The 27,530-nt window shown below is 45.8% G+C and overlaps 2 protein-coding genes across 3 annotated transcripts in view; one reads left to right on the top strand and one right to left on the bottom strand.

The window, feature by feature from the left end:
• Positions 1 to 27,530, top strand: part of LOC142310094 (olfactory receptor 11L1-like) — a 183,600-nt gene that overhangs the window by 96,130 nt on the left and 59,940 nt on the right. The window lies entirely within an intron of this gene.
• On the bottom strand, positions 3,281 to 4,195 carry LOC142310093 (olfactory receptor 11L1-like). The gene has a single exon (XM_075347561.1). It carries the CDS (start codon positions 4,193 to 4,195, stop codon positions 3,281 to 3,283), a length of 915 nt encoding a protein of 304 aa, XP_075203676.1.

The raw sequence follows: 27,530 nt of genomic DNA, 5'->3' as shown, positions 1-27,530 counted from the left end.
ATAAAAGGTTTTAGAAATATCAGTTAATTAATAAAGCTGAGGCCATTTGCCAACATTGGTCTGTGGTGTTAGTTATTATTATTATTATTATTATTATTATTATTATTATTATTATTAATAATAATAATAATAATAATAATAATAAGTTATTTTTGGTAAGGATTAAAGGTTATTGGGTTTGGTATGGGGTATTTACAGCTGGAAGCAGTCTAGTAGGCCCCATAGCAGTTAGCACAGGGGCCAGGGACTGCGAATGATTAATATGCTGAAAATGTTGCAAATGACCATGTTTATAAATATGGTGGATGTACAGGCACTGGGATTGGATTGGGGTTTCGAGGGAGGGGAAAGATGGGTTTATAAAAGTTAGTGGGGCACAGGTTCCCTCCCTCTTACCCCCTGGATCTTGGAGCAACAACCACCCTCCCTCCCCCTGTTGTTTGTTATTTCGGTCCATACTCGGTCTCCGAGGTATGTTGTAGTCACAGCTGGCGGGTTGTTTGGGCCCTGAAAAAGTCAAGTGCTCACTGCCTTGTGCAGTGACCACACAGGGGGAAGGAAAGTGTGGTTGGTGGAGGTCAGGGCCTAATATTGCATTATAAAAGGTTTTGGAAACATCGGTTAATTAATAAAGCTCTGGACATTTGCTTACCCAACATCGGTCTGTGGTGTGAGTTGTTATTATTATTATTATTATTATTATTAATAAGTTATTTTTGGTAAGGATTAAAGGTCATTGGATTTGGCATGTGGTATTTACAGCTGGAAGCAGTCTCAAATGCACACATGAGTCCATTAACTTCACCATTGACAAGTGTTTGGTTTTCTGCTCTGTTGTTTAATAAACATATCTACGGTATATAGGTTTTTTTCTGATTATTTGCAACAACATAACCCATTTTAACCAGATTATGTTTAGGCCCTACTATAATGCTCCCCCATAGTCCATGTATAAGGTGTCCTTCATATTGTGTTATGCAGCCGCCATACTATTTAATGCACCACATTGTCCTCCATGTACTATAATGCACCCCCTTAGTCCATGTATAAGGTGTCCTTCATATTTTATTATGCAGCCCCCATACCATTTAATGCACACCTATAGTCCTCAATGTTTTATAATGCAGCCCCATAGTTCTCCATATTATACTATGCAGTCCCCATACCATTTAATGCACCCCATAGGCCTCCATGTACTATATTGCACCCCCATAGTCCATGTATAAGGTGTTCTTCATATTGCATTATGCAGCCCCTATACCATTTAATGCTCCCTCACAGGCCTCTGGCCACTATGTACTCACTGATTAAAAAAAAAATAAACAAGTACTCACCTCATCTAGGTCCCCCGCTGCTCTGGTCAGAGCGTTCTACCGTCCTGCTCTCTGCATGTCTCAGCACAGCAATTGCGCAGTAGTGATGTCACCGCTCTCTGCTGATGTCACACACAGGCACAGGGGGCTCCGCTCCATCCTTCATCATAACTTTGTGTGATGATGGGCGAGGGCCCGCGGGCAAGGGGGGAATGGTTCTGTCGCTTGCATAGTCTACCACTGGACTTGCTTCACAGAGAGGAGCTGGCTGCTTCTCTGCAGGGTGCCAGGCCCCTAACTCTACCGGACCTGGTTGAAGTCGTGATCTCTGCAACTGTACCGCCCCCGGGCGAGCAGCCTGTCCACTGCCGCCGCTCGGATCCGGATCCGCGGTGGCTCGAGGGGTCTCCGGACCCGGAGGTCGTGCGGCCACTCGATTAAAAGGAGGGGGGGAAGATATGTACAGGGGGATTTTGGAAAGTTCGTGACGCCACCCACGGTGCGTGGTAATGTGAGGGACCACCGCTGCCGTTGGGGAGCCCGGTGACGACCTGATGTTTAACCCCTCCGTGGGTAGGGGTTTGGTGTCCTGGGGCCCATTGGTGTTGGATGGTGGAGTTTGGGTGAAGTTGGGGGATAGATGCAGGGGGGGTTTCCAATGTACTCACTGAGTCCCAGAATAACCACACCGACAGCTTGTAAACCAAAGTTCCGAGCACCACCGTAGTCCACGGGGAGTACGTCTGGATCCGTGCCCTCGGTGTTGTTGTTGGTCTGTGGCCCTATCCCTGGCACTTTAGTCTCACTTGGACCCGTTGGTATGAAACTCTCCGGGTCCCGCTCACCCATATGGCTAACGGAATGAGCTTGCTCTCAGGGTTCACGCATAGGATTTCTTTGGACTGTAGTGGGAAAGTCCTATCCCATCGGTTCGCTAGTACCCCGATTTTGGAGTGGGTTGGGGATGACACTTGAAGTCTTCACCCCCGTCGGGTAAATTACCGGAGCGCGTGAAGCTACTTTCCGGCCTGGGGTCCACGTACCCCGTCGTATCCTGGCCCCTGCCCGGTGATAGCTCAAGGCCGCCGGCTGCCCTCCTCGGCAGTTCGTGCCCCTTGACACTGTCCCCCTGCGACCAGGGTTCCAGCTCCTACCAGGCCCAAACCAATGTCTGCCACCTAGTACTCAGGAGCTCTGCTCCGTGACCTCTCCCTCGCAGAGAGTCACTTCACCTCCTTCACTCTACACTGTCTCCACTCAACTCCCTCGCTCAACTGCCACTGTCCTCACTTTCTCCTCATCAACCCCCCATCTGGGCGGCCCTATTCCCTTCAGGCCCCCCACTGGTGTGTCTGGTAGGTTCAAGTGGGAAGTGTTCCTAGGTTTTTTTTGGACTAACTGTCAACTACACCTGAGGACTGGGATTCGTTAACCAAGGAGGGTGGATACTGTGCACAAGGGCAGGTTGCACAATAACCTGTGATGACCTGATAGGCCAGGGCGTCATACAACCGTCATCGTTATGCCCCTGAATAGGATTCAACAATAACAACCAAGAATTGCTTTTCTAACTTCATTACAACATAGGTCAATAATATAGAAGAAGTCCTTCATCTTTGTCATACAGTTACCTTAATGAAGCATAAAAAAGGGTTGCACATTATTCCTTAAAAGCTGTTAATAGATGTCTAGGATGCTCCAAAACACCACAATAATCCACACCCATTTCACGTCATGTTACCTACTCCTTGGATGTGAATGAGGATTCTGTGGTTTAATTTGCTGACAAAGCATCCACAGCGTCAAATGCAAAGAACCTCCTGAAAGTGCTGCTTTCCAGGAAAAAACTGCAGCCCCTGAGACATGAGTGCTGGCACGTATGGTTGAAAATTTAGATTATTTTATTTTCTAAGAAGCAAAGTAGAATAAACTATCTAAATAGCAATTTAATGGAGAAGAGATTGTCATTATTGTTTCTTATAGACTAGCATCTCAACGGCTTTTCTGATATCCTTGTTCCTCAGACTATAAATGATTGGATTAAACAATGGAGTCACTACTGTATATAAAAGATGTAGTGCCTTGCTTATATTGAGTAAATGTCTTCTTCTAGGAATAACATAGATAATGGTTAATGTTCCATAGTATGTACCTACTGATGTAAGGTGTGAACTGCAGGTAGAAAATGTCTTCTGCCTTCCCGAGGTGGAGGGAATTTTAAGTACTGTCATAAATATATTTACATATGTTACAACAATGAACACAAATGGTATTACAATTATGGGGATAGACAATACAAAGATTACCGCTTCAAGAGAAAAAGTATCTGAGCATGACAATTTGAGAAGAGGTGTAAGCTCACACATGAAGTGGTCAATAACTTTAGGTCCACAGAAATCTCTGTCAAACAGCATAGTAGAAGTACATAATGTTACCACAAGTCCTGATAACCAAGAAACACCTACAAGCCTGAGGCAAACATCTAGGTTCATGATGGAAGTATAGTGAAGTGGTTTACAGATGGCCAGATACCGGTCATAGGACATCAATGTAAGGATACAGCACTCTGCAACAGTCGATGCTCCATTCACATAGAACTGTAACACACAGTGTTTCAAGGATATTTTGCCGACATCAAGAAGCATGTTGTGGAGCATGGTAGGAGCAATATTTGTGGTAAATACAATATCGCAAAAAGATAGATGAAGAAGAAAGCAATACATAGGAGTATGGAGTTGATGGCTTTTTAAAACTAAAAGAATGATGAGGAAATTTCCAAGCAATGTAGCCACATAAACCATGAAGAATACTGTGAAGACCAAACACCCAAGACTGTAAAGTCTTCCAAATCCAACTAGAACAAAGTCCTCTGTTTGGTTCATGATCAACCTTTTGATGGTCTATGGTTTTAGAAGATACAACAGAAAATTCAAAGAAACTCGCAGAGGTAATTAAAAAAAGTCAGGTATATATATATATATATATATATATATATATATATATTTATTTATTTATTAGGTATGGCTGTGGGACATGGACACTCACGAAATCAGACAGAAGCCTTATCTGGCACCACAACTCATTGGCATCAATTTTTCTTCTAAAAATCCCATGAACAGCTATGATAAAAGATGTTCTTGATCGTATAAAACTAGAATTGTCCCTGGGAGTCAAGTTCACCATAGAGAAACTGCTCTATTTTGGACATGTGATGAGGGAAAATTATTTTGAAAAGGAGATGCTATTAGGAATGATCAGTGGTAAAAGGAAATGGGTGAATAAAGGTCCGATGATGGCTGGATACCATCAACAATAACATGGAAATGAGCATCAAGCAAATGAAAGAAGCAGGTAAAAATGGTGAGAACTGTAGAAATGGCCTACAAATTATTCAAGGGGCAGACAATATTAAAAGGATAAAATCAGATTATGTCAATAGCTTAAAATAAAGTAGGACTTTCCTATTTAACTGGGTAGATTACCAGACAAAAAAGAAGTAATCCTTTAAAAGTGGACAGGACACTGTTAAAGTATGGTGTTGAAAAATAAAATAAAAAAAACATATAAACCCCTTTAGAAAGACTGTGGTGTAAAGAATTTCCCATTTTCAACTGCATTTTAACAGTTGAATCAAATAATTATAAACCAATGTGTTCATTCTGTATTTTAGGAAAGATCAGGAATTCTCAGTCTTTTTGTAAATGGGCCTCATCAACCATCGTAATTGCTTGGTCTTCTCGTTGGTCAAAGTCAATGACAACATTTTAAATGATTAGTTAATTACTTCATTTTATTTTATAACTTATCTTGTGAACCTGGAAAAACATCGAAATAGTTACGTTGCTAAATCAGTGATTGTAGAAAACATAGAAAGACAACAAATTGCTACTTGTGTTGAAACTGCTTCATAGGCCTCCTTCACACGTCCGTGTGGTGTCCGTTTCCACACGTACTGGAGACACAAACACCCGTAGACCCATTAAATGAAATGGGTTTGTGCATATGTCCATATTTTCATATGGACCGTGTGTTCATGTGGAGCACACACGTGTCTATGTGCTCCACATGGAGATATCCATTTTCTGTTTGCAGCACAGGTGTCACACGGACCCGCACACTGATATGATTGACACATGACACTTAAAAAAAAAAAAAATTATACTAGCCTGCCTTTTGTTCTGCTGTCTCACTTGCTTCCGAGCCTGCTCATTATGCTCATAAATATTCACTGCACTGACCGCAGACCCAGAAGCAAGCGTGACAGCAGAACTGGAGACGGGGAAGTAGACAAGTTCATGCTGTCTATGTGTTATCCGGATGTCACACGGATAGCACATGGAGAACATGCATATGGACACAGGGACAAACATACTAACCTGCCCCAAGGACCGTCACACAAGTGCGTTAAATGCATGGACTTGTGAAAGAGGCTGTGCATCGACAACAACAGAGGTAAGTCTCACACTCTAAAATTTGCCACTTTGTAATATATCTAAATGATCCTTTTTGCCTCCTTTGTCTTGTTTCACAGACGAGTGTGTTTTTCAGAATTCTGTTGTGTGGGTCTTGACATTCTTCTGAAATGCTTGTCAAGCACACAGAATGTACTCTCCAATGCTGCAGCTACTGAGATGTGAACTGAAGTAACTGAAATGAACCATTTTACCAACAGCAGTAAGAAAGGGAGAATGATATTTATATTTTTGGTAGAAATATGTTTTCTACCAACTTAGTGGTCCTAGATAGTACAAGGGTATTGCCATAGCCAGAATTCCACTAAGAGTGATCTTGATACAAGTTGTCTGATTGGAAAGTAGGGAAAGAGAACAAACATGATTATTATTGAAAACATAAGGAAATTTTAGGATTAAATAATGGTAAAATGTCAGCATGACTTAAGCGGGCTTTACACGCTACAATATAGTAGCCGATGTGTCGGTGGGGTCACGTCGTAAGTGCCGTACATCCGGCATCGTAAGTTATATTGTAGCGTGTGACAGCTACGAGCGATTGTGATTGAACGTTAAAACGTTCATCGCATGCACGTCGTTCAATTGCTAAAAATTGAACGTGAGGTTGTTCAATGTTCCTGAGGTACCACATATCGCAGTGTGTGACACCCCGGGAACGATGAACAGATCTTACCTGCGTCCCGTGGCTCCCGCCGGCAATGCGGAAGGAAGGAGGTGGGCGGGATGTTTACATGTTTACATCTCCGCCCCTCCGCTTCTATTGGCCGGCTGCCATGTGACGTCGATGTGACGCCGAACGTCCCTCCCACTCCAGGAAGTGGACGTTCGCCGCCCACATCGAGGTCATATGGAAGGGTAAGTACGTGTGACAGCAAATAATCGTTTGTGCAACACGTTCAACAAACTGAACATGCCGCACATACGATGGGGGCGGTTACGATTGCATACAATATCGTATGCTTAATCGTAATGTGTAAAGCAGGCTTTATTCTGAACAGAAGGTTTTGAATAACCCAGAGCGTGAAGCTCATCTGTCCTCTTTACAGAAGTTTAGCTAAGCTAAGCAACACATGAAACCGAAAGTCACCCTTAGTTCCTCAAAAAGAAGCCTGCAAACTTTAGTAATTTATCACTATGAGACCATCTCTTTCTCATCAATGGAGCAGTATGAGCTTCATCTATAAGTTGACAAGTTCAGGTTCCATAAATTTATTTGTATGAATTAATGGAAAAAACCCATTCAAGCTATCCAAAACAGAATTATAGCTATGAGAGGTGTGACTTTACCCACTAGAGGATAAAAATCCTTAACACTAGAAAATTCAGGAGCAGTTGTTGGTATGTAACACCTGTGTGTCTTAAATCAATGGATTAACAAGGCAGAAAGTTAGGTAAATTATCTTCAGGATAATAAAGTTGAAAGTTGGACATTTTAGAGTCCAGTAAGGATTTGCAAAAGACAAGAATTTGTAAGGCCACGTACATATATTCAGTATTTGGTGAGTTTTTACCTCAGTATTTGTAAGGTCATGTGCACATGTTGAGTATCTGGAAGTTTTTACCTCATTATTTGTAGCCAAAACCAGGAGTGGGTAATAAATCCAGAAGCGGTGACATGTTTCTATTATACTTTTCCTCTGATTGTCCCACTGTTAGTTTTGACTTACAAATACTGATGTGAAAAACCTCACCAAATATTCAATGTGTGCACGTGGCTTTAAGGCTGCTTTACACGCTGCGACATCGCTAGCGATGTCGCTAGCGATTGCACCTGCCCTGTCGTTTGTGCGTCACAGGCAAATCGCTGCCTGTGGCAAACAATATTGTTAGGACGCGTTAAACGGACTTACCTTCCTAACGACATCGTTGTGGCCGGCAAACAACCTCTTTTTTAAGAGGGAGGTTCGTGCGGCATCACAGCGACGTCATACAGCGGCCCATCAATAGAAGCGGAGGGGCGGAGAGCAGCCACATTAATGAAACACCCACCTTGTTGCTGGAGGACGCAGAAACGCTGTTGTTCATCGTTCCCGGGGTGTCACACGTAGCGATGTGTGCTGCCTCAGGAACCATGAACAACCTGCGTCCAGCACGAGCAACGACATTTGGAAAATGAACATGAGTATTTCTGATCGTTAGCGGTTGCTCGTAGGTGTCACACGCAACGACGTTGCTAACGATGCCGGATGTGCGTCATGAGTTCCGTGACCCTGACGGCATATCATTAGATATGTCGTTGCGTGTAAAGCGGCCTTTAGTCAGTCTGCTCTTACTACCTGATCTATTGAACTCAGCGGGATAGAGAAAACTAAGAGGGTGGAGATCGGGGCAGCTTATGCATTGTTCACCTGTCAATTAAAACAACCACCTTTCCTATCAGCCCACAGTGCAGAGAATATCCCCATCTGTTGTGCTGCTGTAAGGGAAGTGATTTAAGGGAAACAAGTTTGCTTTTTTAAAGAAAAGGGTTCTTTGTTGTCCAGAAATAGTAAAACACTACATATATAGACCAAAAGTTTGGACACACCTTCTCATTCAAAGAGTTTTCTTTATTTTCATGACTCTGAAAATTGTAGATTCACATTGAAGGCATCAAAAGTATGAATTAACACATGTGGAATTAAATACTTAACAAAAAAGTGTGAAACAACTGAAAATATGTCTTATATTCTAAGTTCTTCAAAGTAGCCACCTTTTGCTTTGATTACTGCTTTGCAGTTTGCACACTCTTGGCATTTTCTTGATGAGCTTCAAGAAGTATTCACCGGAAATGGTTTTACCTGCACAGGTGTGCCCTGTCAGTTTTAATAAGCGGGATTTCTTGCCTTATAAATGGGGTTGGGACCATCAGTTGTGTTGTGCAGAAGTCTGGTGGATACAGAGATGATAGTCCTACTGAATAGACTGTTAGCTGCTTTTTTCTTGCCATAATACAAATTCTAAATAAAGAAAAACGAGTCACTCGTCAGACCACACTTGGAGTATTGTGTGCAATTTTGGGCACCGGTGCTCAAGAAAGACATTACTGAACTTGAAAGGGTTCAGAGGCGGGCTACTAAAATAATAAATGGAGTGGGTGCATTACAGTACACGGAAAGGTTATCAAAATTAGGTCTATTTACTCTAGAAAAGAGACCTAATAAATATGTACAAATATATCAGAGGGCCATATAGAGATCTCTCCCATGATCTGTTTGTACCAAGGACTATGACAAGAACAAGGGGGCATTCTCTTCGATTGGAGGAAAGAAAATTCCTACATCAGCATAGAAGAGGGTTCTTCACGATAAGAGCAGTGAGGCTCTGGAACGCTCTTCCTGAGGAAGTGGTGATGGCCAACTCACTGAATGAATTTAAGAGAGGAATGGATGCTTTTCTTGATAGCAAAAGCATAGAAGGTTATACATAGCATAATCTTACAGGTAGATAGAAGAGCGACCTAGATTATTAGAGGAATGGGTGGGCTGCAACACCAAGACAGGTTATTAAACTTGGGGTTATTTAGTTTGGAAAAACAAAGCCTTAGGGGGGATCTAATCACAATGTATAAACATATGAGGGGACAGTACAGAGACCTTTCCAAAGATCTCTTTACACCTACGCGTGCGACTGGAACACGGGAGCATCCGCTACGTCTTGAGGAAAGAAGGTTTAATCATAATCACAGACGAGGATTCTTTACTGTACGAGCAGTGAGACTATGGAACTCTCTGCCGCATGGTGTTGTAATGAGTGATTCACTACTAACATTTAAGCAGAGCCTGGACGCCTTTCTTAAAAAATATAATATTACCAGTTATGTATATTAGATTTTATGACAGGGTGTTGATCCAGGGAACTAGTCTGATTGCCGTATGTGGAGTCAGGAAGGAATTTTTTTCCCCATTGGAGCTTATTTGACACATTGGGGTTTTTTTGCCTTCCTCTAGATCAACATGTTAGGCTACGGGTTGAACTAGATGGACTTAGAGTCTCCCTTCAACCTTAAAAACTATGAAACTATGGAACTATGAGTGGCCATCATTACTTTAAGAAATGAAGGTCAGTCAGTCTGGAAAATTGGGAAAACTTTGAAAGTGTCTCCAAGTGCAGTGGCAAAATCTATCAAACGCTACAAAAAAAACTGGCTCACATGAGGACTGCCCCAGGAAAGGAAGACCAAGAGTCACCTCTGCTGCGGAGGATAAGTCTATCTGAGTCACCAGCCTCAGAAATCGCAAGCTAACAGCAGCTCAGATTAGAGACCAGGTCAATGCCACACAGAGTTCTAGCAGCAGACACATCTCTAAAACAACTGTTAAGAGGAGACTTTGTGCAGCAGGCCTTCATGGTAAAATAGCTGCTAGGAAACCACTGCTAAGGACAGGCAACAAGCAGAAGAGAGATCCAACCACCGTGTCTTTGTGCAATGCAACAAAGGTGAACAGATGGACTCTACATGCCTGGTTTCCACCGTGAAGCATGGAGGAAGAGGTGTGATGGTGTGGGAGTGCTTTTCTGGTGACACTATTGGGGATTTATTCAATATTTTAGGCATACTGAACCAGCATGGCTACCACGGCATCTTGCAGCAGCATGCTATTCCATCCGGTTTGCGTTTAGTTGGACCATCATTTATTTTTCAAAAGGACAGTGACCCAAACACACCTCCAGGCTGTGTAAGGGCTATTTGACTAAGAAGGAGAGTGATGGGGTGCTACACCAGATGACCTGGCCTCCACAATCCTCCTGAACCCAATCGAGATGGGTTGGGGGTGACCTGGACCGCAGAGTGAAGGTAAAAGGGCCAACAAGTACTAAGCATCTCTGGAAACTCCTTCAAGACTGTTGGAAGACCATTTCCGGTGACTACCTCTTGAAGCTCATCAAGAGAATGCCAAGAATGTGCAAAGCAGTAATCAAAGCAAAAGGTGGCTACTTTGAAGACAATAGAATATAAGACATATTTTCAGTTGTTTCACACTTTTTTGTTAAGTATTTCATTCCACATGTGTTACCGTAATTCATAGTTTTGATGCCTTCAATGTGAATCTACAATTTTCAGTCACAAAAATAAAGAAAACTCTTTGAATGAGGTGTGTCCAAACTTTTGGTCTGTACTATATATATACATATATATATATACATTATATATATATATATATATATATATATATATATATATATATGAATTTAATATCATAGTAATTTTATTGACTAAGAGAATAACTTGATCAGTAATCATAGTAAGAACAAAACTATCAAAAAGAATGTCAGAATTGCTATTTATCCCCTTCATGCTGTCTAAAAAGTTAAGCAAAATTCTACAGTACTATGTTTTTAACCCAAAACAGTACTGTCAAAAAATACAACGTGCTCTACAAAAATCAATCTTATAATTATGTGGACTGACAATAATGAAAATTCATGACTCGATCAACAATTAAAATTGTCCATTAAACAGCTTGTTTACAATGGCCCAATATTGGCCATTCACTAAGGGACTAAAATTCTTGTACTATGGCTCAACCAAGAGCAAAGACCCTGATCTTTATCATTGACCAAAGAAGGCACAATCACAAATGAACGCTGGGTTCTGGCACAGCCACTTTTGTGTTGCCAACATACCCATATTCAGAAGATGATTGCTTTGCCTGTACACTGTGAGAGTTAGTTTGACTCATACTTTGGAGACGTGAGTGAAACTCATGTCCAAGATAACCATCCAAGATCTAAATACCACTTAGCGTTGCTAGTGTGAAGTAAGAGCATCAAAGTGGAGACCGTATTTGTAGCTTTTACCTTGGGCCCACTAGGGTCCAATGCTGCATTTTTTTCTGATGATCCATTTTGAAAAGTGAGGGCGATGTCCCAGTTTGGCTCGTTTATACATAATATACATGATATATTCCTTATCTGCACATAACCGCACTGGAACAAATTATTAAAACTATTTCATAGTAAAGTACTGAACACTTGATAAAGATCCTAAAAGAGAATATTGATACAAACCTGAAAAATACATTTATTTGTCTATCATTTACATAGGGGATTTTGTAACTAGATGATGGTTAATTGCCCAATTTGATGTACAGATTTGAAATAAGGAAGGAGGACAATGTCTCATCACATGCAGCTGCAAGCATCGTAAATTTGTCCTTCACATCGAGTTCTTCTATATGTGCTAAATATCTCTATGGATCAGATGTGGCAAGGGAACTATATTATGGTAGGTAATCATTGGGGAACGAGACAATATATCGTCAACAAATGGGTATCCAGACAATTGGCTTATTTAATACATTAATTATCACTTCAATTATAGGTTTACATAAGATGTAAATTTCCCGTTTGGGTTAATAGATGTTTTATTGTTTTCTTTGGTCTGATAAATATATCATTTGATCATATAAAATATTGTTTGGGGAAGGGGACAGGCTTCAATGCAGGGGTGTACATAAATATCATGGTGCCCCATGGTAGACGTTGTAATTCTCCCTTCCCTGTCCCCTGGAAACAAACAAACAAAAACTTATCACGAAAAGATAACAGATCTGGCACATCCTATACATTTAAAATCCTTTCCGACAAAACAAAAATCTAATATTCATTTGGGTTACATAAGAACATATTTCACAACCTTACAGCCCCTACAAAGTAATTTTCTTCTGAAGCTCCTAAATTTCTCTTTCACTACACCCTTAACCCTAGAACGCATACCTGGGGCCTCGCAGGCCTGCTATTTAACTTGTTAACCATGGTAGTTTTCTATAGTTGCGCATTCTAGGGTTAACGTATGATTCCAACAAAAGTGCCCCACAAACACATGATATCCCATAGTGAATTCCCCCACAGTACCCTCCACATGTACAGTATGATGACCCTACTGTACCCCCCTCAACTACACCAGCAAACAAAGTATGGTGACCCGTACATGTACCGCCCCGGTGTTGGTCGGGCTGCTCGGATCCGGGATTGTGGTGGCTCGAGGGGTCCGGACCCAGGTTGGCGGACACTTTGATCCGTGAAAAGGGGGTATTTACAGGGGAGAAGTTCGAATCGTGATGCCACCTGTGGGAGTACCGCCGCTGCTGTAAGGAGTACGGGGGCAGATGGAGTTAAGCAGCCTGTTAGTCCCTCCACAGGTAGGGATTTCCCCGGGCTCAGGGGTATGGGTGGTTGTTTGTTTGGGAGCGCAGAGTGGAGGGGATCAGGGTACTCACTGTGGGTAGTCGTGGTGCTGGATGAGGATTACAAAGGAGACACACACGCTGCAAGTAAAGCAAAGGCTCTGTGTATCACAGTCACTGCAGGAAGCCCGTCCAGGTATACGCTCCCATCAGTGTCACTTGGTAGTCCAGAGCCTAACTCCGTACACAATTTAGTTGTCTGTTTGTGGCCCTGTGGCTTGAAGCTGTTAGAGCCCTGCTCACTATGTGAAGTGTAGCTGTGCTCTTGAGGGCTGGCACTTGGGACTTCTTTGGGCTGCTTTTCGATGGGAAAACCCTGTCACCCGCGTTGTGCTGATGCCCCCAATCTCTGAGCTCTGTGGGAAAGTCCCTGAAGGTCTTCTTCCTCTGCAGGTTAATTGCCAGGACGTTGAATCGGCTCCTGTCCTACGGTCCTCTACCCCATCGTGCTCGGTACCGGTCAGTTTCTTTTGGGCTTGCTGGTGCTGACAGTCCTCCTAGACTATGTCCATCGCACCCTTTCCAATATCACTGCCACCGGTCCCCGACTCCTCTAGTCCTAGACCACCGTCTGCGACCCTACCATGGCCTAGCTCCCCAGGAGCTCACTCTCCCCAGCTCCTCTCTCTTTGAGGGCTCTCACTACTCTCCTGCTTCCTCCCTCCCACCAGTCTGCCTGACCCCTAGGTGGGTGGCGCTTTTTCAGCTAGACCAACCCACTGGTGTATCTGACAGGTCATGATGTGAGATGTTGATTGGGATTTGTGGTGCTGATGGTAGTGACACCGATTTCTTAGGAACCTGGAACCAAGGGGGGTAGGCCCTGCACCCTGGGTAAGGATGCAGTACCCTGTGGCACCCTGATGTACTCAGGGGCGCCACATACACAGTATAGTCCCTCAACTGTGACCCCCTCAAATAGACCTCCATAAAGTATAAAGGTTTCCTCATGGCCCTTCAAATATTATACTGGCCCCCACATATGCTTCCGTATAGCATAATTGGCCCCAAATAGTCTTCCATGCAATATTATGCATAACCCATAATCCTAGATATAATGTTATAATGTACCCAATAGTCCTCCATATAGAATATTGAACCACACAATCCTTCATATAGTATAATGACCCCCCCATAGGCCTCCATATATAATAATGTACCTTCACATATAATTCAGCCCTATAGTCTTCCATATATTATAATGCACCCCTTAGTAGGTCTCCATATATTATAATGCACCACCATAGTCCTCCATATATTACAATGCACCCACATAGTCCTCCATATATTACAATGCATCCACATAGTCCTCTATTTATTATAATGCACCACATATTCCTCCAAATAGTATAATACACCCCATAGTTCTCCATATATTATAATGGACACCCTATAGTTCTCCATATATTATAACGCAACTCCATAGTTCTCCATATATTATAATGCACCCATATAGTCTTCCATATATTACCCCTATAGTCCTCCAAATAGTATAATGCACACCCCATAGTCCTCCATATATTATAATGCAGCCCATAGTCCTCCATATATTATAATGCAGGCCATAGTCCTCCATATATTATGCACATCCCATAGTCCTCCATATATTATAATGCACACTCAAGAGTCCTCAATCACTGTATTTACTGACTTAAAAAAAACAACTTATTATTCTTCTTTCCTCCACTGCTCCAATCTCCTTGATAAGAGGTCTGCAGCCAGGGGCATAATGAGTGTGTGGCATCCCTGAGGCTTTAGTCACCACATAGGTACTGCACCTCAACCAGAGGTGTAGTATCCCATTCCCGAGTAAGAAGGAGAATACAAACCGGTATGCACAAAACACAGACACTCTCATCGGCAACACTCCATCAGACCAGGGTTATGGCGGCCACTGGGGGTGGAGTCTAGTTAGTAGGAGCACACTGTAGAATGTTAGCCATTCGAGTAGGAGCAGTGGAGGAGTCAAGACCTGTGGTCTGGAGCTGCAGCAGCTCGGTCCAGGCACACAACAGAATCTGTCCTAGAGCCCACGGGAAGCGACCGTACTCCCTTGGCCTTGTTCCAAAGACGACATATTGGAGTGGAGGCACTTGGCTGCAGAAGGGGACTGGCCCCTCAACTAGCGGAGAACTTCAAGACTCAGCTAGCTAATTGGAGGCTGAGGTTACTTAAGTGCTGAAGCCAAATCCACACACAACCAGTGAAATGGTAACCACATAGGGCCAAAGGGATAGAGCTTCAAGCCACCCAACATGGTCCACGGACACCAGCTCGGGGCTCTGTGTGTGCAGGTGCAGAACAGGCGGGAGAGGTCAGCGCAGGAAGACGACCAGGAAAGGAACACAGAAGGGTGTACGGGTTGTGCCTCTAAACTATCCGGGATCGGTTGGAGCCCATCATAGCAGGACTCCGCACCCTGAGGGCAGCATTTGTCTGGACATGCTAACCTGGAACTATGAACTGTGAGTAAAAACCTTGTGACTGCATCCCTGTGTCGTCCGGTTATTCCCTGCGCCTCCGGCCCTGTGCCCTGCCATTACAGACTACTATTCCCAACAGCCCTGGGGCCCATCTCTACCTGTGGAGAGCAATTCCAATTCTGGTGCATCACCACCGACCCCAGGGGAACTGAACGGCAGCGGCGGCACCTATCTTGCCGCATACCACAGGTGGCATCAAGACATCTCCCCTATACATATTTCCTCACCATCATCAGCCATTTGTTAAAATGACACCACTGGGGTCACGGAACCGGGCCCTGTTGCCGTGACATCCACAGAGCAGAACAGAGCTGGCCCAGAAACGAGTAACCCCCAGGCCCCGAAGTGTTCGTATCAATTGTGAGTGCAGAGATCGCAACTGGGGGTGGAGGGAGCCCGCCGACCCCAGAGCCTACTTCAGCTGGATGTGCATGTAGAAAAGAACTTTAATCATATTGTGGCCTAGACTTGCTTGAATCTGATCAAAAGCATGCCAAGAAAGATTCAAGCAGTGTTGAAAGCCAAAAGAGATTTGCAAAATACTAATAAAATAATCAAAATTTCAAATTTAGATTTTTAGGAGCAAAACAGTAACAAAGGCCTAACGACCACACTGCTGTGCAAGATTCAGTTATGCTATGCAAGATGAGGTTGCAAAAATAAGGGAAAGCTTTATTAACAGGCAGGATGTAAGTGTTTATGCATGCAAACAGGGGTATGTAATCTGGCAACAGTCAAGTTTAATACACTGCAGATTGTAACTGGAGCACACCAACACTACGTCGCCTCAGATATTGCAAGGTTAAATACAACAGTAAACTTGGCAGGCACAATCTGTTCACAACTGCGCTAACAACTTAGTTGGCCTTCGCTACCCAAGCTGCGTGGATACCGCGTTCTGACTACGTAGGCCTACACTAGGCCATATAAAGTGCGAACACCAGTAAAGTCTCATGGTACAGTCGAGGAGGAACCAGCCAACTCCAGGGAGCTCGGTGCTGTGATGCTCGTCGGTGCGCACTTCTCCTTGCAAAGCAGGGGGTACCCCTACAAATGCAGTGACATGACAAGAATCTGCATGACTAGTCTTACGCTGAATAGCTGTAAGTCAATTTAATGTATGAGATAGCCAAGATGAGTGTCTATAGAATAAAGGTAGTCTCATACTCAAAGCTGTTGTGGGTGCTGAGATATGAAGCCTGAAAGTCCAAAGCTGAAAACATTGTTACCCTTTTGCTTGTCACTGTATGTACTCAGATGAACCCAGGATGTGGGCAGATCCAAATCTTGCACCGCGGCCCATCAGAATCTGGCTATGACTCTGTCTGCATCTCTGCACATCTAGGCACAGCCGATGCGCAGTAGCACCCACTGTGCTGAGACATTAGACAGCAGACACAGTGGGAGAATGAGGGAGAAGGGAACAGAGTGCTCCTTCCTTCATGATTGCTTTCAACTGTATTGGCATTTGCAATCCTGTTACAGTTGAAAGTTTGATTCCAGGCGGGGGTGTTACGGTTGCTGCGAGCACTGGAGACTATGTCCAGATTTCTTGCTACTGCACATGTGCGAGCGCTGGAGACTAAGTCCAGATTTCTTGCTACTGCACATGTGCGAGCGCTGGAGACTAAGTCCAGATTTCATGCTACTGCACATGTGCGAGCGCTGGAGACTAAGTCCTATCTTGGAGCCATTGCACATGTGCGGGTGACATCATCGCTGACACGAGGTCACATGTCTCTGACACCTTCTATGCCGATTGGTCGCTGGTCATGTGCTTGTGACGCCTTGCTCGGTGATAGGCCAGCATGACGTCACTCCTGTCGTTCTGGCAGCGGATTGGCTCTGTGTCCTCCATCTTGGATGAGGCACAGAGTCTATATAAGACCCTGACACACGCCGCATGGCGCTCAGTCCTCTTGGTTCATGCATAAGAGTAGACGCTCTGTGCGCGTTCCTCTAGGCATTTCTCTGTCTATGCTAGGTGAGCGCTACCGACAGGGTAGCGTTCTTATACCTTACAGCTTCGGCTGCTGTCCGTATCCTTACCTCTTAGGGGAGCGGACATAGGCAGGTGCCTGAGGCACATGGTCTGGCTGGGCCTTGTGATTCGACTCGTAGGTGGACGTTGCCGCTAGGGTAACATTCCTTATACTGCGTCTGGCAGTTGTTCGTATCCTCGCACACTAGGGGAGCGAACAGAGGTAGGAGCTTTGTGCGGCTTACGCTGCTGTTCGTCTCTTTTGCACCACTAGAAGAGCGGACCTAGGCAGGTGCCATATCTAGTGGTTCGTGTCCTCGCACACTAGTGGAGCGAACGCAGGTAGGAGCTTTGTGCGGCTTACGCTGCTGTTCGTCTCTTTTGCACCACTAGAAGAGCGGACCTAGGTAGGTGCCATTTTGCACACATTGCATTTGTCTCTGTGATTATTAACAGAGATCATTCCACACACCCTCCAAGTACGGGAGGAATTGCTTTACTTACTTATTATATCTTTCTGTGAGTTAACAGAGGTATTGCACTCTGCCATAGTCTGCAGCAAAGTCTTTGCACGGTGGACCCTGACTGTCTGATACTCCTTTAAGTTATTATCAGACAGCCCCCCGTAACATTAGGACTGAGCCAAGGGTCTGGCAGTTATGGCAGAATATCAGCAGTTACACCGTTACATACAAGTACTTGAGTCACGGCTCAAGAGTATAGAGGATAAACCTCAGACCATGGTGACATCCGCACATGATCCTCGACTTGCTCTGCCAAACAGATATTCTGGCGATGCCAGATCATGTCGTGGTTTCATTAGTCAGTGTCAGATACACCTAGAGGTCAACTCTTCTCGCTTCTCTACTGAGAGGTCCAGAGTAGGCTTTATCATCTCCTTACTTCAGGACAAAGCCTTAGAATGGGCGACTCCCCTATGGGAGCGCTCTGATGTGGTTACTCTGAGACATCAAGACTTTCTTGATGCTCTTAAGGCGGTATTCATGGGTCCGCAGGTTACCCATGATGCGGCTCTGAGACTGTTAGATCTATCTCAGGGTTTGTTATCCACTAGTTCTTATGCCATTGCTTTCAGAACTCTGGTGGCAGAACTAGATTGGCCAGAGAAGGTGTTGATTCCTATCTTCTGGAGAGGGTTGGCAGGCTATGTCAAGGATGCTCTTGCTACTCGTGAGGTCCCTGCTTCTCTGGAGGACTTGATCACAGTAGCAACGAGGATCGATGTACGCCATAAGGAACGTAGACTCGAGGTCTCTTCCTCACGCCCTAAGCATCGGGCTATTCCAGTTGTTGAGGGTCCACTACCATCTTCCTCAGCATCTGAAACATCTCCCACTCCTATGGAGTTAGGTCATACGTCCTCCAGACTACGCAAGTCTGGTCCTCCTATATGTTATGTATGTCGTCAGGCTGGGCACTATGCCAACAAGTGTCCTAGTCGTCAGGGAAACTCCCTGGCCTAGTAACCATTAGAGGGGGGTTACTAGAGACGTCTTCTGCACCCTCTAAGTGTTGTATCCCAGGTCAGCTCTCGTTATCTGAGAATACATGGCCTATTATGGCTTTTGTGGATTCCGGAGCTGACGGGATTTTTGTGTCCTCAGGATTTGTAAAGGGACACAATATTCCCTCTATCATGTTAGAGGCGCCTATTCCTGTCCGTGTTGTTAATGGAACTATGTTGTCTGACTCCATTACATTGAGGACAGTTCCCTTGCGCCTTTCCCTGTCTCAGGGTCACATAGAGGAGATTTCTTTTCTTGTTTTGCCTGAGGGTATAGACGACGTCCTTCTGGGTCTTCCATGGCTTCGGACTCATGCTCCTCACATTGACTGGGAGTCTGACAGCATTATTAGTTGGGGTTCGAAATGTCAGTCCCGATGTCTTCCCTTACTACCTAAGGTCGTTGCGGTTGCATCAACTGATCTCTCTCCCATACCTACACCCTATTTGGATTTCGCTGACGTGTTCTCCAAACAGGGTGCTGAGGTTCTTCCACCCCATAGGCCGTATGACTGTGCCATAGACCTTATCCCAGGTTCGGTTCCACCTAAAGGCAGGGTTTACCCCCTGTCAATACCTGAGTCGGAGGCCATGTCGACCTATATAAGAGAGAGTTTAGAGAAGGGGTTCATTCGTAAATCTGTCTCTCCCGCGGGAGCTGGGTTTTTCTTTGTTCGGAAGAAAGAGGGTGATTTGCGTCCCTGCATAGATTACAGGGGTCTCAACGCAATCACAATAAAGAACAAATACCCATTACCTTTAATTTCAGAGCTCTTTGACAGACTGAGAGGAGCTCAAGTTTTTACGAAGTTGGATCTGCGGGGTGCGTATAACTTGGTACGAATTCGAAAGGGTGACGAATGGAAGACCGCTTTTAACACCCGAGACGGTCACTATGAATACCTCGTCATGCCTTTTGGGTTATGTAATGCACCCGCAGTATTTCAGGACTTCGTAAACGATGTGTTCAGGGATTTACTGTTATCCTCAGTAGTGGTGTATCTGGACGACATCCTGATTTTTTCTCCTGATCTGGAGACTCATCGTCAGGATGTCATTCGTGTCCTTTCCCGTTTAAGGGAGCACTCATTGTTTGAAAAACTCGAGAAATGTGTATTCGAGCAGTCCTCATTGCCTTTTTTGGGTTACATTATCTCACAAGAGGGCCTGGCTATGGATCCTGCGAAGCTCTCTGCTGTCCTGGAATGGTCCGAACCTCATTCCTTGAAGGCGGTGCAACGCTTCTTAGGATTCATAAATTATTACAGGCAGTTCATACCGCATTTTTCTACTTTGGTGGCCCCTTTGGTGGCCTTGACTAAGAAAGGTGCTAATCCCAAAGCCTGGTCTACTGAGACATCTCAGGCTTTCGAGGCAGTAAAAAGACACTTTTCAACTGCTCCCGTTCTTCAAAGACCCGATGAGAGTAAGCCCTTCCTCTTAGAGGTTGATGCCTCTTCAGTGGGTGCTGGTGCGGTCTTGTATCAAAAGAACAGTGCAGGTAGAAAAAGGCCGTGTTTCTTCTTTGCTAAAACCTTTTCACCGGCAGAGAGAAACTATACCATTGGGGATAGGGAGCTGCTCGCCCTGAGACTAGCCTTGGAGGAGTGGCGTCACTTGCTGGAAGGAGCGAAACATCCTTTCCAGGTCTATACAGACCATAAGAATCTGACGTACTTACAAGCCGCTCAGCGTCTGAATCCTCGCCAAGCCCGCTGGTCCTTGTTTTTCTCCCGCTTTCACTTCTCCATCAACTATCTGTCTGGGAGTAAGAATAACAAGGCAGACGCCCTGTCTCGCTCTATGCTTTCTACCCAGGAAGAGATTGACGAACCTCGTCTTATCCTTCCCTCCAGGGTTTTTCATACGCTCTCCCCTGTGACGTTAGACCAAATCCCACCGGGCAAGACCTTTGTTCCGCCTGATCGACAGAATGATATACTGTCATGGGCCCACACCTCAAAGGTGGGTGGGCATTTTGGTATTAGGCGGACACGAGAGTTACTGGAGAGGTGGTATTGGTGGCCACACTTAGCCAGCCACGTCAAGAGATATGTCGGTTCCTGCTACTCGTGTGCTCGCAACCGTCCATTACGGCAGAGACCGGCTGGGCTCTTGCATCCTTTACCGGTGCCAGATAGACCATGGGAGGTGGTAGGCATGGACTTTGTGGGTGATCTTCCATGTTCACAGGGACATAGATTTGTGTGGGTCATTACGGACCATTTCTCCCGGATGGTTCATCTCGTACCATTATCGAGAATCCCATCTTCCAGGGTACTAGCCAAACTATTCCTCAAGCATGTCTTTAGGCTTCACGGGATGCCAGATCGTATCATTTGTGATAGAGGCCCGCAATTTGCTTCCCGTTTCTGGCGAGATCTTTGTAGCCTTCTGCAAATTGAGTTGAATCTCTCTTCGGCATACCATCCGGAGACCAATGGTTTGGTTGAGCGTACCAATCAATCTATGATTATATACCTTCGACACTTTGTTGCTGAGAACCACGATAACTGGTCCTCCCTCCTACCCTGGGCAGAATTTGCCCTTAACAATTCGCTGGCTGAGGCCACTGGGCAGACACCGTTCGTACTCAATAATGGGCAACACCCTAGGGTACCGGTACCGTTTCCCGCTGCGGCACCTCCTCCTCTTGTGGCCGACTGGGCAACTAATGCCAGAGAGGTTTGGGATCGAACTCAAGAGTCGATCCAAGCAGCTAAGGACCGTATGAAGACGGTGTCCGATCGGTTTCGTCGCCCGGCTCCTGTTTTTTCTCCAGGGGACTTTGTGTGGCTCTCTGCAAAACACGTGAGACTTAGAGTGAGCTCTGTCAAATTTGCTCCTCGCTTCCTGGGTCCTTATGAGGTTCTTCGACAGGTAAATCCTGTAGTCTACCAATTGAAGTTACCTGTCCATCTTAGGATTCATGACAAATTCCATGTCTCACTGCTAAAGCCGGCTATTTTACCTCACGCTCGTGAAGTGCACTCTCCTGCCTCTGATTCCTCTCGCTCTAGCTATGAGGTACGAGCCATAGTTGGTTCTAAGATGGTTAGAGGGCGCAGGTTCTTCTTGATAGATTGGGAGGGCTATGGCCCGGAACATCGCTCTTGGGAGCCTGAGGAGGCTGTCCATGCTCCCGACTTAGTTGCCGATTACCTGCGTCGCCGGGAGGGGGGCCCTTGAGGGGGAGGTATTGTTACGGTTGCTGCGAGCACTGGAGACTATGTCCAGATTTCTTGCTACTGCACATGTGCGAGCGCTGGAGACTAAGTCCAGATTTCTTGCTACTGCACATGTGCGAGCGCTGGAGACTAAGTCCAGATTTCATGCTACTGCACATGTGCGAGCGCTGGAGACTAAGTCCTATCTTGGAGCCATTGCACATGTGCGGGTGACATCATCGCTGACACGAGGTCACATGTCTCTGACACCTTCTATGCCGATTGGTCGCTGGTCATGTGCTTGTGACGCCTTGCTCGGTGATAGGCCAGCATGACGTCACTCCTGTCGTTCTGGCAGCGGATTGGCTCTGTGTCCTCCATCTTGGATGAGGCACAGAGTCTATATAAGACCCTGACACACGCCGCATGGCGCTCAGTCCTCTTGGTTCATGCATAAGAGTAGACGCTCTGTGCGCGTTCCTCTAGGCATTTCTCTGTCTATGCTAGGTGAGCGCTACCGACAGGGTAGCGTTCTTATACCTTACAGCTTCGGCTGCTGTCCGTATCCTTACCTCTTAGAGGAGCGGACATAGGCAGGTGCCTGAGGCACATGGTCTGGCTGGGCCTTGTGATTCGACTCGTAGGTGGACGTTGCCGCTAGGGTAACATTCCTTATACTGCGTCTGGCAGTTGTTCGTATCCTCGCACACTAGGGGAGCGAACAGAGGTAGGAGCTTTGTGCGGCTTACGCTGCTGTTCGTCTCTTTTGCACCACTAGAAGAGCGGACCTAGGCAGGTGCCATATCTAGTGGTTCGTGTCCTCGCACACTAGTGGAGCGAACGCAGGTAGGAGCTTTGTGCGGCTTACGCTGCTGTTCGTCTCTTTTGCACCACTAGAAGAGCGGACCTAGGTAGGTGCCATTTTGCACACATTGCATTTGTCTCTGTGATTATTAACAGAGATCATTCCACACACCCTCCAAGTACGGGAGGAATTGCTTTACTTACTTATTATATCTTTCTGTGAGTTAACAGAGGTATTGCACTCTGCCATAGTCTGCAGCAAAGTCTTTGCACGGTGGACCCTGACTGTCTGATACTCCTTTAAGTTATTATCAGACAGCCCCCCGTAACATTAGGACTGAGCCAAGGGTCTGGCAGTTATGGCAGAATATCAGCAGTTACACCGTTACATACAAGTACTTGAGTCACGGCTCAAGAGTATAGAGGATAAACCTCAGACCATGGTGACATCCGCACATGATCCTCGACTTGCTCTGCCAAACAGATATTCTGGCGATGCCAGATCATGTCGTGGTTTCATTAGTCAGTGTCAGATACACCTAGAGGTCAACTCTTCTCGCTTCTCTACTGAGAGGTCCAGAGTAGGCTTTATCATCTCCTTACTTCAGGACAAAGCCTTAGAATGGGCGACTCCCCTATGGGAGCGCTCTGATGTGGTTACTCTGAGACATCAAGACTTTCTTGATGCTCTTAAGGCGGTATTCATGGGTCCGCAGGTTACCCATGATGCGGCTCTGAGACTGTTAGATCTATCTCAGGGTTCGTTATCCACTAGTTCTTATGCCATTGCTTTCAGAACTCTGGTGGCAGAACTAGATTGGCCAGAGAAGGTGTTGATTCCTATCTTCTGGAGAGGGTTGGCAGGCTATGTCAAGGATGCTCTTGCTACTCGTGAGGTCCCTGCTTCTCTGGAGGACTTGATCACAGTAGCAACGAGGATCGATGTACGCCATAAGGAACGTAGACTCGAGGTCTCTTCCTCACGCCCTAAGCATCGGGCTATTCCAGTTGTTGAGGGTCCACTACCATCTTCCTCAGCATCTGAAACATCTCCCACTCCTATGGAGTTAGGTCATACGTCCTCCAGACTACGCAAGTCTGGTCCTCCTATATGTTATGTATGTCGTCAGGCTGGGCACTATGCCAACAAGTGTCCTAGTCGTCAGGGAAACTCCCTGGCCTAGTAACCATTAGAGGGGGGTTACTAGAGACATCTTCTGCACCCTCTAAGTGTTGTATCCCAGGTCAGCTCTCGTTATCTGAGAATACATGGCCTATTATGGCTTTTGTGGATTCCGGAGCTGACGGGATTTTTGTGTCCTCAGGATTTGTAAAGGGACACAATATTCCCTCTATCATGTTAGAGGCGCCTATTCCTGTCCGTGTTGTTAATGGAACTATGTTGTCTGACTCCATTACATTGAGGACAGTTCCCTTGCGCCTTTCCCTGTCTCAGGGTCACATAGAGGAGATTTCTTTTCTTGTTTTGCCTGAGGGTATAGACGACGTCCTTCTGGGTCTTCCATGGCTTCGGACTCATGCTCCTCACATTGACTGGGAGTCTGACAGCATTATTAGTTGGGGTTCGAAATGTCAGTCCCGATGTCTTCCCTTACTACCTAAGGTCGTTGCGGTTGCATCAACTGATCTCTCTCCCATACCTACACCCTATTTGGATTTCGCTGACGTGTTCTCCAAACAGGGTGCTGAGGTTCTTCCACCCCATAGGCCGTATGACTGTGCCATAGACCTTATCCCAGGTTCGGTTCCACCTAAAGGCAGGGTTTACCCCCTGTCAATACCTGAGTCGGAGGCCATGTCGACCTATATAAGAGAGAGTTTAGAGAAGGGGTTCATTCGTAAATCTGTCTCTCCCGCGGGAGCTGGGTTTTTCTTTGTTCGGAAGAAAGAGGGTGATTTGCGTCCCTGCATAGATTACAGGGGTCTCAACGCAATCATAATAAAGAACAAATACCCATTACCTTTAATTTCAGAGCTCTTTGACAGACTGAGAGGAGCTCAAGTTTTTACGAAGTTGGATCTGCGGGGTGCGTATAACTTGGTACGAATTCGAAAGGGTGACGAATGGAAGACCGCTTTTAACACCCGAGACGGTCACTATGAATACCTCGTCATGCCTTTTGGGTTATGTAATGCACCCGCAGTATTTCAGGACTTCGTAAACGATGTGTTCAGGGATTTACTGTTATCCTCAGTAGTGGTGTATCTGGACGACATCCTGATTTTTTCTCCTGATCTGGAGACTCATCGTCAGGATGTCATTCGTGTCCTTTCCCGTTTAAGGGAGCACTCATTGTTTGCTAAACTCGAGAAATGTGTATTCGAGCAGTCCTCATTGCCTTTTTTGGGTTACATTATCTCACAAGAGGGCCTGGCTATGGATCCTGCGAAGCTCTCTGTTGTCCTGGAATGGTCCGAACCTCATTCCTTGAAGGCGGTGCAACGCTTCTTAGGATTCATAAATTATTACAGGCAGTTCATACCGCATTTTTCTACTTTGGTGGCCCCTTTGGTGGCCTTGACTAAGAAAGGTGCTAATCCCAAAGCCTGGTCTACTGAGACATCTCAGGCTTTCGAGGCAGTAAAAAGACACTTTTTAACTGCTCCCGTTCTTCAAAGACCCGATGAGAGTAAGCCCTTCCTCTTAGAGGTTGATGCCTCTTCAGTGGGTGCTGGTGCGGTCTTGTATCAAAAGAACAGTGCAGGTAGAAAAAGGCCGTGTTTCTTCTTTGCTAAAACCTTTTCACCGGCAGAGAGAAACTATACCATTGGGGATAGGGAGCTGCTCGCCCTGAGACTAGCCTTGGAGGAGTGGCGTCACTTGCTGGAAGGAGCGAAACATCCTTTCCAGGTCTATACAGACCATAAGAATCTGACGTACTTACAAACCGCTCAGCGTCTGAATCCTCGCCAAGCCCGCTGGTCCTTGTTTTTCTCCCGCTTTCACTTCTCCATCAACTATCTGTCTGGGAGTAAGAATAACAAGGCAGACGCCCTGTCTCGCTCTATGCTTTCTACCCAGGAAGAGATTGACGAACCTCGTCTTATCCTTCCCTCCAGGGTTTTTCATACGCTCTCCCCTGTGACGTTAGACCAAATCCCACCGGGCAAGACCTTTGTTCCGCCTGATCGACAGAATGATATACTGTCATGGGCCCACACCTCAAAGGTGGGTGGGCATTTTGGTATTAGGCGGACACGAGAGTTACTGGAGAGGTGGTATTGGTGGCCACACTTAGCCAGCCACGTCAAGAGATATGTCGGTTCCTGCTACTCGTGTGCTCGCAACCGTCCATTACGGCAGAGACCGGCTGGGCTCTTGCATCCTTTACCGGTGCCAGATAGACCATGGGAGGTGGTAGGCATGGACTTTGTGGGTGATCTTCCATGTTCACAGGGACATAGATTTGTGTGGGTCATTACGGACCATTTCTCCCGGATGGTTCATCTCGTACCATTATCGAGAATCCCATCTTCCAGGGTACTAGCCAAACTATTCCTCAAGCATGTCTTTAGGCTTCACGGGATGCCAGATCGTATCATTTGTGATAGAGGCCCGCAATTTGCTTCCCGTTTCTGGCGAGATCTTTGTAGCCTTCTGCAAATTGAGTTGAATCTCTCTTCGGCATACCATCCGGAGACCAATGGTTTGGTTGAGCGTACCAATCAATCTATGATTATATACCTTCGACACTTTGTTGCTGAGAACCACGATAACTGGTCCTCCCTCCTACCCTGGGCAGAATTTGCCCTTAACAATTCGCTGGCTGAGGCCACTGGGCAGACACCGTTCGTACTCAATAATGGGCAACACCCTAGGGTACCGGTACCGTTTCCCGCTGCGGCACCTCCTCCTCTTGTGGCCGACTGGGCAACTAATGCCAGAGAGGTTTGGGATCGAACTCAAGAGTCGATCCAAGCAGCTAAGGACCGTATGAAGACGGTGTCCGATCGGTTTCGTCGCCCGGCTCCTGTTTTTTCTCCAGGGGACTTTGTGTGGCTCTCTGCAAAACACGTGAGACTTAGAGTGAGCTCTGTCAAATTTGCTCCTCGCTTCCTGGGTCCTTATGAGGTTCTTCGACAGGTAAATCCTGTAGTCTACCAATTGAAGTTACCTGTCCATCTTAGGATTCATGACAAATTCCATGTCTCACTGCTAAAGCCGGCTATTTTACCTCACGCTCGTGAAGTGCACTCTCCTGCCTCTGATTCCTCTCGCTCTAGCTATGAGGTACGAGCCATAGTTGGTTCTAAGATGGTTAGAGGGCGCAGGTTCTTCTTGATAGATTGGGAGGGCTATGGCCCGGAACATCGCTCTTGGGAGCCTGAGGAGGCTGTCCATGCTCCCGACTTAGTTGCCGATTACCTGCGTCGCCGGGAGGGGGGCCCTTGAGGGGGAGGTATTGTTACGGTTGCTGCGAGCACTGGAGACTATGTCCAGATTTCTTGCTACTGCACATGTGCGAGCGCTGGAGACTAAGTCCAGATTTCTTGCTACTGCACATGTGCGAGCGCTGGAGACTAAGTCCAGATTTCATGCTACTGCACATGTGCGAGCGCTGGAGACTAAGTCCTATCTTGGAGCCATTGCACAT

The sequence above is a fragment of the Anomaloglossus baeobatrachus genome, chromosome 5 (assembly GCF_048569485.1).
Source record: "Anomaloglossus baeobatrachus isolate aAnoBae1 chromosome 5, aAnoBae1.hap1, whole genome shotgun sequence".
Lineage (NCBI taxonomy): Eukaryota > Metazoa > Chordata > Amphibia > Anura > Aromobatidae > Anomaloglossus > Anomaloglossus baeobatrachus.
Note: the sequence above shows the minus strand (reverse complement) of the source record. Positions and strands in the feature narration are given on the sequence as shown.